The sequence below is a fragment of the Nicotiana attenuata genome, unplaced genomic scaffold (assembly GCF_001879085.1).
Source record: "Nicotiana attenuata strain UT unplaced genomic scaffold, NIATTr2, whole genome shotgun sequence".
Lineage (NCBI taxonomy): Eukaryota > Viridiplantae > Streptophyta > Magnoliopsida > Solanales > Solanaceae > Nicotiana > Nicotiana attenuata.
The window spans coordinates 274,651-287,565 of NW_017671113.1; the positions used below are offsets into that span (position 1 = coordinate 274,651).

General features: G+C 42.2%; 2 protein-coding genes across 2 annotated transcripts; both read right to left on the minus strand.

Moving 5' to 3' along the window:
• Positions 1–2,461: 2,461 nt before the first annotated feature.
• Positions 2,462–6,552, minus strand: LOC109205994. The gene is made up of 5 exons (XM_019368760.1): positions 6,492–6,552; positions 4,451–6,414; positions 4,039–4,408; positions 3,303–3,500; positions 2,462–2,697 (listed from the first exon to the last, which is right to left on the minus strand). Exons 1-5 carry the CDS (start codon positions 6,550–6,552, stop codon positions 2,462–2,464), a joined length of 2,829 nt encoding a protein of 942 aa, XP_019224305.1.
• Positions 6,553–6,707: 155 nt separating this feature from the next.
• Positions 6,708–7,697, minus strand: LOC109205995. Its single transcript, XM_019368761.1, has one exon. It carries the CDS (start codon positions 7,695–7,697, stop codon positions 6,708–6,710), a length of 990 nt encoding a protein of 329 aa, XP_019224306.1.
• Between the last annotated feature and the right edge of the window lie 5,218 nt (positions 7,698–12,915).

Consider the following 12,915-nt stretch of genomic DNA (forward strand, 5'->3'; position numbering starts at 1 on the left):
TGTATCTCCTCATCTATATCAAAATCTGGTGGCACTAGAAAATAGAGTGCCCCTAAACCTGTCCAATTGTCATACCAGAATACTGATGAGCCCATTTTTAACTTCCAAATGATTTGGTGCTCTATTAAATCCCTGCATTCAAGCATCTTTCTCCACACATGAGACCCTTCCCTCCATGGCACAATCACTGCATTTAATTTCTTGCAGTACTTTTGACTCATAAATGCACTCCACAAACTTGGCTTAGTCCTGAAATTCCACCACAACTTACAGAACAGTGCCTTAGACACATCATGTAGTGATCTGAACCCTATTCCTCCTTCTTCATATGGCATACATAGAGTAGACCAGGATGCCCAGTGCCTACTGTTGCCACCCACAGCACTACTCCAAAAGAACTGGGCAAAGATTTTGTGCAATCTATTTATGACATAATCAGGGGGATTTACTGCTGATAAAAGGTGAACTGGCATACTTTGTAAAACACTGGAAATCAATATAGACCTTCCCCCTATAGATAAAAGTCTTCCTTTCCAAGCCTGCAGCTTATCTAGAATCTTAGTAATCATAGGCTGATAATACTCCAATTTTCTTCTTGCATAGAAGATAGGACACCCTAGGTATGTGAATGGAAAATCCTGTTGCCCAATACCTGTGATCCTTTCAACTTTTCTAACCACCTCATTTTCAGTTAGATGATGCATATACACAGCTGATTTACTCTTATTTATCAATTGCCCAGAGGCAGCTTCATATAGGTACAAAATTTCCATTACCAGCCTTAGGGATGTAGCATCTGATGAACAAAATATAATGGTATCATCTGCATAGGCAAGATGATTAATCTTTGGACTCCACTTGGGCAGTCCATAACCACAAAAATACAAATTTGAATGGAGAGAATTCAGACCCCTTGAAAGAGCTTCAGCAGCTATGATGAACAGAGTTGGAGATAGAGGATCTCCCTGTTTTACACCCCTTGATGATTTGAAAAAACCATAGGACTGCCCATTTATCAACACAGAATACCAATTATTCCCTACCAGATCAAAGATCATTCCTATAAATCTTTCACAGAAACCAAATTTCCTCAGCATCTTAGTAAGAAACAACCATGATAACCTGTCATAGGCCTTTGTCATATCTAGTTTCATCACAACATTAGGTCCTGCCTTTGTTCTTAACCTAATATCACTGATGATTTCTTGAGTCAATAGCACATTTTCCACTATACTTCTGCCCTTTACAAATCCTGCTTGCTCTTCAGAAATTATCTTAGGCAATATATCAACCAACCTTTCATGTATGATTCTAGAGAATATCTTGTTGATAAAATTGCTAAGACTAATTGGGCTAAGATCTGAGAAAGTACTGACCTCTTTCTTTTTTGGCAGAAGAACCAAATTTATATGTGTGACATATTTAGGCAGTTGCTGACCACTGAAGAAATGTAGGACCATTGCATATATATCTTCTCCAATAATGTCCCAGCATGAGTGATAGAAGGCTCCAGTAAAACCATCTGGTCCACTTGCTGAGTCTCCATTCAGACCTTCAACTGCCTTCTTCACCTCCTCTATTGTAGGGACTGCTACCAGTTTATCATTCTGTTCATCTTCAATTAATCTAGGTACATGTTCCATGATGTAGAAGTTAGAAGGAGTAACAGATTCAGTGAATTGTTCCTTATAGAATGAAACTGCTTCTTCTGCAATATCCCCATCTTCTTCTATCCAGATTCCCCTGCTATTTTTGATTCTCTTAAGTTGCAGTCTTTTCCTCCTTCCTCTGACCTGGGCATGAAAGAATTTAGTGTTTCTGTCCCCATCTTTGAACCATGTCATGCCTGCTTTTTTTTTTTTTTTTTTAAAACAAAGTACCACTAGGCATTGTGCCTAGGGCTGATTTTCATATATATATATATAAAAAGGTTACAACAAAGGAGGGGGATCTGAACCTTACCTCCATAATTAAGAAGAAGATATACTTGGTTAACCACATATGGTAACCAAGTAATATCTGAACACTATGATAAGATAGACCTATGATAATGTACCAATTGTCTATCCAAATATGATAGACTATTGGTTGTACAAAATATAAGAGGAGTAAACCTAGGCCAACTATACATACATGCACAAAAGGTCCTAAATCTACTAAGCTAATGAAGTTGGAGATGATTCTCCAAATATTACAACAACTTCTAGGAGTAGTGCAAAGCGACCTAGAAAAGCTAATGGACAAAAAAGGCCCAAGGAGGTGGTTATCTTCCACTTTGCTTTGGCATTGGGATCCAAGAAAGCAAGAGGGAAGATAACAGACAAGAGGAGGATACAAAAGACTTCTTCTGCAGGGGAGTCTGACAGAAGAGAATGAGCAAAGGCAAAGGGGGTGAGTCAATGACATTGTGTTGCTGCTGTCTATTGGCCAGTTTATGGGTTGCTCCTGCTGCATCTCCTTGCTAAAGATCTGCTGTATTTTCAGCTGTTGTGAGTGTAGGAGCATTAGTGCAGAATGTTGAGTCTGTGACTGTTTGATTGTGAATTGGAGAGACTGGCATTTGGCTTGCTGTTGTGAGTGATGGATCTGTCTTGAGGCATGTGGATGGGTGCATATAAGGCTGGATGGAGAGACTTGCATCAATTGATACAGTTTCAGCAGAATGAGCATATGAAATGCTGATACCACTGACTGAAACTGCATCAGTTGATCAGGTGAGCTCCATGTTCCTGCAAAAATAGCAAACATGTTAGAAAAAAAGGGGGGGCTCAATCTCCAGGTTCTTGTGGATTCTGGAGATGAGTCTGGGGAAAGGGGAGCAGTTGGGATCCCTGGTCTATACACATAAGTTGACTGCAGGTTCTTGTGTTGACTGCAGTCAACTGTATAGATGCTCATTTGGGAGAAAAGGGGTTGGGATTGTTGTGAATGAGATGGAGGGGTAAGGCTGATTTCAAGATCTGGGAAAGAGGTTTCTGCAGATTCTGCAGATTCTACAGTTGAAAGTACTGGGTTTTGTACTTTCTGCTATAGCTGGTGTGGAGCTTTTCTGTGGGTAGGTTCCTTGGATTGAATGAAAGATGCGTTGGGAGAAAGAGTGGCGCAACAAAACATAGAAAGAGGGTGAGAGGCTCCTGCAGTTTCTGTTAAGTCTGCAGCTGAACCTGCAGACTGTTGCCAGTTTTGTTGCATTTGGATGATGTTGTTTTTGTAGAGATAATATTGGCATTTCACTCGGTAGGATTCTTTGGATTAGGGGTGAGGTCTGGAGCAAGAAGAGATGCAGCAACAAGCAACAAAACCTGATGGATGGTTTCCTGGAATTTCTGCTTTTTCTGCATCTAGAATCTGCAGGTTATGTTGCATGTGAGAGTATGTATTGGACCAAGGGGGGTCTATTTCTTTTAGAGGGTATTCTCTCAATTGATTGAACATTGGAGAGGATAATGTCAACCAGTGGGAGCTACCCCAAAAGGTGATCTGGAGAGTAGACATGATACCTGCAAAAAGGAACAAACAGTTAGAAGAAAACTGGGCATTTCTGTTCTTTTTCCTGGTTCTTTCTTTTTTGTGAGTCTATTTGGTGGTGAAAGATGAAGGTGGCATTTGGATTACTGAGGGTATCTTCCTTCTTTGGTTGGATTTAATCATGGACATGAGAGTATAGGTAGGAAAACTGGGGGGGGGGGGGGAGTTGGATGTTATTGGTTTGTTTATGTCTGAAGGATGGTGTGCCATTTTGATCAAGAAGGAGTTGACCTCTGATTTGAGTTGGGAGACTCTGCAGGTTGTAGTAGTGTGTGGGAGAGGTAAGAGTGTGGCTGAGTTTGGACAAGGAGTTAGCAGGGAAATTGGCCTCTCTATAAACATGGGTATAGGTAATTTCCTCACAGAGATTGCACATATCTTTGAGTTGTTGAACTTGGCTGGAGATATTCCAAGGAGTGGTGGTGTTTTTGGTTAACCAGTGGATAAGGAGACTAGAATCAGCTTCAAGATGGAGCCTGGTGTAGCCTTGATTAATGCACCAAGAAATACCTATATGTGCTGCCTGGGTTTCAGCTTGGTTATTGGTTCCTTCACCTAAGGGAGATGAGATGGCATGGATGAAGTTCCCATTGTGATCTCTAATGATGATTCCTGCTCCAATTTTTCCTGGGTTCCCTAGGGCACTTCCATCAGTGTTTACTTTCACAACTCCACTAGCAGGCTTTCCCCATGCAACCTGATAGATTCTAACCTGATGACTAAGATTCTCAATGATGAGGGCAGTGTCTGGCCATTTTATTGGCCAGTGTATGTTCCCATAGGTGGCTTTGAGGAGGAGGTTGATATCAGTTTCAATGGAATAGCAAGTTCTGGAAAGGGATGAGTTCTTGCTACCATATTTTGAGCTACATCTGTTTTTCTAAAGATTCCAACATATTATTATGGGAAGGGTGTCAAGAACAAGCTTGTGGACTAAGTTTGTTCTTTTCAGAAGTCCCCATTTGACAATGAGCATGCTGAGGGGCATGGGGTTGATTTGAATTCCCATTGGTGCTGCATAGATTTTCCAAACTGTTTTGGCAAAGTGCCCAGTACTGAACAGGTGATCAACAGTCTCAAAGCCAGGTCTGATACAGCAAACACATTTACTGACCGTTGGATTGCTAAATCTTGCTACTCTAGCATCTGTAGGAAGTTTGTTTCTCAAGGCTCTCCACAGGCAGAAGGACCATTTGAAAGGGATCCTTTTATGCCAAGTTAAAGTATTGGTGAGGAGTTTAGGTTTTTTCTGTCTTATGACATGCCATGCAGAGGCACATGTGAAATCACCACTAGCAGTAGGTGTCCAAATTGGCTTGTCTGGGACAAGAGGATTGAAGTGGATGGGTGTTTGGATGATGGTTTGAATCATATGAGGAGGGGCTAGGTTGTTGAGCTTGTGGATGTCCCAGCTTCCTGAACTCCAAAGAGAGGAGACTTTGATGTTCCCAGGTCTACCCCTTTGTTGTCTGAAGCTTGCCAAATTACCACTGCCTAGCCAGTTATCCCACCAGAAACTAGAGGACCCTGAGTGAAGGATCCATTGAATGTGAGGTTCAGCTTCTTTCTTGTTGGACATCAGTTTCTTCCAAGTTTGGGATTGGCCAGAATCCCATTTTTTTTGGACAGGATGGGATCTTTGGCAGTATTTTGCTTTAAGAAAACTGCTCCAAAGAGTTTGTTTGGTTCTGAACCACCACCATTGTTTGAGCTCTAATGATCTGCATACATGTTCAATGCTCTTAAAGCCCACACCACCTTCATCAAGTGTGTTTGATAGCTGTTGCCAGGAGGCCCAATGGTATTTGTTTTTGTCACTATCCATACCCCAGAAAAAGTTAGCAGCCAGCTTCTCAATTTGTCTTAACACTGTTTTAGGAGGAGACACAGCAGAAAGGAGGTGAATTGGAATGGATTGAAGAACATGTTTAATCAAGGTGGCTCTCCCTCCATAGGACAAAAGTTTGCCATGCCATCCCCTGATCCTCCCCACTACTTTAGAAACAATGGGATTGAAGTGCACAGTTCTTTTCCTACCAGTATATAGGGGGCAACCAAGGTAAGTAAGAGGGGATTCTTTTCTTGTGAAACCAGTTATCTGTTTAATCCTTCTGATGGTGTAGGGAAAGGCAGAAGAAGAAGTCATGAAGTGGCTTTTGTTCTTGTTGATCAGCTGGCCAGATGTGTTTTCATAGGATTGGAGGGTGTCCATGATTTTTTGGAGAGAGTATGTACTGCCTGAGGTGAAGATGATTATGTCATCAGCAAAGCTTAAATGAGTTATTTGAGGCCCTCTTCTCTCCATATAAAAGCCATTGAAGAATTGGTCATGTGTGAGATTATTGAGCATTCTAGACAGGAGCTCAGCACCAAGGATAAAGAGGGCAGGAGCAAGGGGGTCTCCTTGTTTCAAACCTCTTGTAGAATGGAAGAAACCACATCTTGTGCCATTGACTATGACTGAGTACCAATTATTAGAAAGGGTCCTCCACACCATATCAATTAGCAGTTCACTGAATCCAAGTCTCCTCAAAATGATGCAGGTAAAGGACCATGAGACCCTATCATAGGCTTTGGCCATGTCTAATTTGATCACAACATTGGCACCAATGTTTGGCTTTTTTATTCCTTGAACAATTTCCTGGGCTAGCATGATATTCTCAGAGATACTTCTTCCTTTTACAAAACCAGTTTGGTTGGGAGAAATCATTTTGGGGAGGAAAGTGGAGATTCTTGAACAAATAAGCTTGGAGATGATTTTATTGATGAAGTTGCTCAAGCTGATGGGCCTATATTCAGAGAGGGAACTGGGAAATTCAACTTTGGGGAGTAAAACCAGACATGCTTGAGTCATGTATCTAGGCATTGTGTGGCTACTGAAGAAAGCTAGCACCACATTCAAAAGGTCATGTTTGATGATATCCCAACAATGCTGGTAAAATTTCCCCCCCCCCCCCCCATACCATCAGGACCTGGTGCACTATTTGGATTCATGGAGAAGACAACAGCTCTTACTTCCTCCATGTGGGATCTTTGTTGATGATTTCATTGTCTTCATTAGTCACAAGGGTTGGGATACAAGAGAGTAGGTCCTCCCTAACTGATCCCCCTGGGTCAGTGAACATGTTTTGAAAATGCTCACATGCAGCTTCTCCTATAGGTTCATCACCTTGAATCCATTAATCATCATCATTTTTGATCTTATGTATGAACAGCTTCCTTCTTCTACCTCTAACCAAACTGTGGAAATATTTGGAGTTTGCATCCCCATCTTTAAACCAATGCAACTGAGTTTTCTGCTTCAGTACTGATTCTTCAGTTTTCAGGTGTTTAATGTACTGAGCATTGAGATTTTGGAGGGCTTCTCTAGCAGAAGCTGAATTAGTTTGAGCCCAGACTTCTTTAGCTTCTTTGACTTTTGTTTCATACTCATTTACCTTTTGAAAAATGTCTCCATATTCCTGTCTTGACCACTTACTCAGTTCAGAGCAGAGTGCTTTTGTTTTCTGATAGAAAATCCACATAGGATTCCCTTGAAACTGTTTGTCCCATGTTGCTTGGACTAGAGGGAGGAATGTTGGATTTTCAGTCCAGCAATTCAAAAACTTGAAATATCTCTTTGCAGAGTCAGGTCTTACATGCATCTCCATAAGGAGGGGAGAATGGTCTGATCCTGCAGAGGCAAGGTGAGTGATTGTTGTGGCAGGGAAAGATGTCAACCAGCTATCATTAACTAGACCCCTGTCCAGCCTTTTCCACACAATGGCACAGGGACCCCTTCCATTAGACCAGGTGTATCTTGGACCATAAAAACCCAAATCTGTAAAGCCACAATCTTCCATCATGCTGAGAAATTCAATGCTTTTGTTGATCTGATAAGGTAAGCCTCCAATCTTTTCTTCAATAGAAGCAATTGTATTAAAGTCACCAATGGCACACCAGGGAACAGTTGCATCAGATGATTTGAGCCTTAGATTATCCCAAAGAGGTCTTCTTAAGAGAGGTTTACATTTGGCATAGACAACAGAGATGTGGAAAGTATCACAAGCTTCAACATGTTTTAGTTCTAAAGTGACCTGTTGTTCATCTGAGTCAAGGATTGACCCTGTGAATTCCTGATCCCAGAAGATCCATATTTTGTTGTTGCTATTAGAGATTGCATGGTGCATGGAAAGTTGTATTTTGAAATGGTTGAGGTGGGTGTCATCCAGGAAAGGTTCCAGGACAGCAATAAGGGATATATTGTGGAGTTTTTTAAGGGTTTTTAATCTCTCTAAGGCACCAGAAGTCCTGATACCTCTGACATTCCAAGTGAGTGTACTAATCATTAAAAGAGGGAGGATAGTTTGTGGTTTGGTGGGACACTGTTGTTTGATGCAACTTTGCTCCTAGTGAGCCTTGGTGATGGTCTAATTTGGGTTCTTTGGGATGGTCTGGTAACTTCATATTCAGGTGGGCCATTGACTGCAGCAACAAGGACATCATAATGCTGCTCATCATCTGTGGCTTCACTCATTACATTATCTTCTTCAAGACCTCCACTCATATCATCTTCTGAGAGAATGGGCCTATACTCATCAAATTCAGGGGAGTATTTGTTGAGAGGACACTCTTCAAGGGGAGTAGATGCCAGGGCTGAGGGTGTTTCAGAAACTCCACTATCATTATTGGCATGTAAGAGAGGTTGAGACAATGTTGGATCAGGGTCTGGGTCCTTATAGGCCTTAGACCTTTCAGCAGAGTTAGGGTCCTTGGTTCTTGATATACTTGCAATTGGACTCTGGATTTGGGGTGAAGGTCTGGGGGAATCTGAGGGTTCATTGATGGTAATCCCTGAATTCTTTTTTCTTAGAGCTTGTCTTTTCTTTTTGCTTGGTTTGTTTTTGGGGTTTGGGGCCTGTATGTTAAAATCTGAAGCCACCTGAGCCTTTCCTTTTAAAATTCTTCTCAGCTCCTCATCATGCTGGGATTCATCAGAGCTCAAAGCCTCATCTGTTCCAGCCTGAGAGGATTTTTGTGTAGAGGCATTGATAGTAACAGTAGTAACAGCAGGTGTAGAATGAGCAATAGGAGCTGGAGGTGAAGAGGTAGCAGGGGGTTGAAGGTCCATCCTATGGTTCACCAGTTGTGCATCAGCACACTCATGCAAAACATGAGGAAACCCAGCCCCATGAAGAACCCCTTCCTGCCTAATTCTAGGTATCTCCTGCCAGTTCTCCAGCCCTCCTTCAACCATAGCAGCAACAGAAGCAGATATAGGATGGGGAGTTGGGGACAAGGGCTGATTCTGAGCACCAGAATCTACACTCCTCTCCAGTGGAGCTGAAGGATTGTTAGAAGATATACCTGTTGGCTTTGGGTCTGGTTGTTGGACAATCTTTGGCAATTCCAGTTGTGTTTGGAAGTTAGACTGTTTTGGTATGTAAACTTGGTGCTGCTTTTTGTTTTGGTTGGTATTTTTGAAGTTTTTCCTCTTCTGAGTTTGCCACTCTTCTTCTGTGATCTCATCAAGTGTGTTTTGGTGTTCTAAGGCTTGCTGCTGGTCTGCCACTTGTGTTTTGCCATTTTGATCCTGTATCTCCTTTTTGGATTTGCCCTGTTGCCTATTACCATGGTTTTGCCTACTAGGTTCTGCTCTTTCTTTCTGCAAAGGTTTAGCCTGTGATGTTGTTGCTGCTGTTGCTTCTTCTTCTTTTTTCTTCTGGATTTCAGCATCTCTGTGTTTTACAGGGCAGGCTTGGGGAGAATGACCAAGGTGTCTACAGTAGGTACAATAAGAGGGAAGGTTGTCATATTGAACCTCCAACCACTGTCCATCCCCATTCACATCTTGGTCTTCATCATATCCTAGCCACACATGAGTTGGCCTGTCTTTGGTTAAATCAATCTGCATCTTGACCTTAACCACACTGCCTCTAGTTTTTTTAAATGAAGCCAAGTCCAAGAACAGAGCTTTTCCAATTGGAGAAAGAAGAGGAGAGAGTATCTCCATATAGTACAAATGCCATGGGAGCTCAGGGATCATGATCCAAACAGGTACTATTGGAGAGTCTTCATTGGGCTTGAAAATTGGATTCCATGCTTCAAGTCTCATCACTTGACCTTGGATATACATCTGCTGCCTAGTCCAGACAGTAGAGTGGTCATACTCATTATCCAGGTCAATGTACACTGTCCTAGCATTAAAATGGGCAATTTTGACTCCACCTCTGAGCTCAGTTTGGGCTATGAAGCTCTTTCTGATTGCATCCATCCTAGGCATTGTATTTGAGAATTTGCCAACTATGGTGTATTTGCATCTATCAGCAAATCTTACCATATAGTCTTCCCTTTTGAAAATGACTGCAGGTTTGCCCTGTTTGGTTGTAATTACAGGGGGGGTAAATGGGATAGGGGCTTTCTCAGCATCCTGTTTGGCTCTGAGTCTTGTGACAAAGGAGTGTGTTACAGTAGGAGGGGGTGGAGGGGTTGCATTGGGTTGAGACTTGGGCTTATTGTCAGAGGTATTGGCTTGGCCTGCTTGCACTACAGTGTCATCATTTTTGACTGGAGCTTTTTGTGATTTTTTGGGGTACTTTGGTCTATCAAAATTAGAAGAAATCTTGATAGGTGGATTAGAGATTACCTGTTGTAGGTTAGAAGAGAGTTTGGGCGCCTGAACATTAGGAGTTGCAGATAATTGCTTAGTTGAATTTTCAACTAATTGAGCAGTAGAGGGGTCATGAGTTGGCATTTCACCACTCATAATAGCAACAGCTTTCTGAGGGTCCTGTGGTGATTGAGCATGAATTTGGTTTCTAGGAAGAGCATCTGAGCTGGCTTGGGCATTAGGTCGAACACCTGTGGAAAAACAGTCTGCAGACTCACTATTTTGGATATTCGACAAGATTGGGCCATGTAAAATTTGGTTTGCCGGTTGAGAAACATTCTCCTGATTCATAGGAATACTTTGGCATTGGGTTTGGGGCAATTGGCTCACTGAGGATATGTGCCCGGCCAACTGAGGAAAGGCTGGGATGTGCAGACCTTCTTGATGATTTTTTGGCACTTGGGAATGAGGTGAAACTTGGCAGATGTGGTCATTAGGTTGTTGTGAAGGGTTTCCACTTGGTGGAATTACAGGATGAGGCCCAGAACTGGTATTGACATTTGGTCGAACACCCATTGGTGAACAGTGTTCAGGGAAGGTGTTTTTCAAATTCGAAGAGTTTGAGACTTGTAAAATTGGAGCTGATTGGTTTGGAACACTCACCTGAGGTGCAGAACTCAAATGGCATTGGTCTTGGTTGCCAATTATCCCTGGAACCCCATGCTCGGCTAACTGATGAACTGCTGAGCTTTTGGATTGATGGGGGTCATTGATTTTTTTGGTGAATTGAGCTGAAACTTGGCAGAAAAGATCTTCAGAGTTAGGAGAGGAGTTTCCAATTGGAAATTGGTCCCAAATTGATGTAAAAGAAGGACTTGCATTTCGTCGAAAAGCTGGGGCAGACGAACTGGGGAAATTTTCTTTTTGCAAAATTGGAACATTTGAAAGATACCCATGTGAAATTGGACCTGCAGGCATGTTCTCCTGATCAAGGCACAACTTTTGGTACCTTTGGTTTTGCATTTGGACGGCTGGAACTCCATTTCCGGCCATTTCAAGTTCACCGGCGATTTGCAGAAGGTCATCGGGAAAGATTCCTACGGTGGAATTGGTTGAAATTTGGTGGGAAGGTGCGGAATGATGTGGGGAGTAATCTCCACGGTTTGGAATCTCAAGGTTTGACCCAGAAATCACCTGGGAAATTTCAGAAGTTCCCAGGCGATTTTTTGCTACAGTGATCGCAGCACCATTTTGAAGATCTGCAGCGATTGGGGAGGAATTTTGGAATGATTCTTGTTGGGTTGGGTGCGCAATTATATTCCGCTCATTTTGGGGGTGGTCCGGCGGCTTTTCACCGGTGGACGGAGGAGCAGTGGCCATATCGACACTGCGCGGGCACTGTTCACTTCAGTCGCCTGTACGGAGAGCGTTTCGAAATTTTTTGGGGCGGTTGTGCAAATGAGGTGCTTTTTTTTTTAAGCAAATCCACTAGGCAGGAGCCTAGGGCTAATTTTTATATATATAAATAAAGAACAAACAAGCTGTCATGAGTTCGTACTTAGAGTACGAAAAGGATAAAAATTGAACTACTACATAAATCCTATTATCAAAGTTGAGTATAGTACTCAAACTTGATAGTACACATTGCCTCCTAAAATTTATTAAAATGAAGCTACTAAGTAAAATAGTACTAGTCCATGTAACTATAATTCCGAAATGACCAAGATCCAATTCGTCAAGCCCATATAACATTGTCCGATTTTGCTCTTTGAATCTGCAACCAAACACGCCTCTGATTTGCAGAAACAGCCTCTCCTTTGCAACACCAACCCAAGTACTCAAACTAATGAATTGAATAAATAGCCACATATGTGAATGGCTATTCATACAACTCCAATCTGCCCGAAGTAGCCTAAATAGCCTCCACCTTGCACCACCAGCCAAATTACTCATCTTATTAAATTTAACAAATAGCCACATATATGTAAACCATATACAGTGGCTATTTATGTAATCCAATAATGCCACCTTCCCAAACCAGCCCCTATATGCATCTGCCGGCCCAACAGAACCAGCCCAAATGAAAGACGTATTGCATTGATAGCCAAAGCCCAAACCATTACATTCATATGAATAGCCACATTTGATCTCCAGCCCCAACAATTGCACAAGTGACCTCTGATTTACCCCTCTCTTCACCCAACACGTGCACCTGTATATCAATATACCCCACCATTTCATTACACACCGACAATCCCCACTACCCATTACATATTCCCAATACCTATCCTCTCTCCACAGACTCCTCAGTTCCACCTGAAGCTTCTCTAGGTAATGTCGCCTCTCTCTCTCTTTCATTTGAGTTGTATCTTCTTCATTCCTGCTCAAATCTACTGTTCTAACTTCCTTTCTGCTTTGTATCTTCATGAATCTACTCGAATCTGTATACCTCTTCTGATGGGAGTGATTTTGTACCTCTTGATTCTTCCGCCTAGCTACTACAGCTACTGTGAAGGCCTTATAGCACACGCCTAGGTAATATCTATTCTCTTTCTGTTTCTTTTGTTCTTTTTCTTGTTCATCCTCGCTCCAGTCTATTGTACTAACTCTATTTCTTCCTTGAATCTTCATGCATGTACTTGAATCCGTATGTCTTGCGTTGTGGAAGTACATTTGAAACTCACAATCATCTGTCCAGCTGCTGCAAAACGCCCAAAAGCACACACCCTCGTGGTAATTAACTACACTCCCGTTGCTGACCATCAAAATGATCGCTCGTAAAAACTCGTGGTACGTAT

Coding starts and splice junctions, on each gene's coding strand:
- LOC109205994 (XM_019368760.1), bottom strand. CDS start 6,552: ATGGAGGAAGTAAGAGCTGTTGTCTTCTCCATGAATCCAAATAGTGCA. Junction 6,415..6,491: donor TAGTGCACCAGGTCCTGATG/GTATGGGGGGGG, acceptor ATGTGGTGCTAG/CTTTCTTCAGTAGCCACACA. Junction 2,698..3,302: donor TCCAGGAAACCATCCATCAG/GTTTTGTTGCTT, acceptor CAACTGATGCAG/TTTCAGTCAGTGGTATCAGC.
- LOC109205995 (XM_019368761.1), bottom strand. CDS start 7,697: ATGCACCATGCAATCTCTAATAGCAACAACAAAATATGGATCTTCTGG.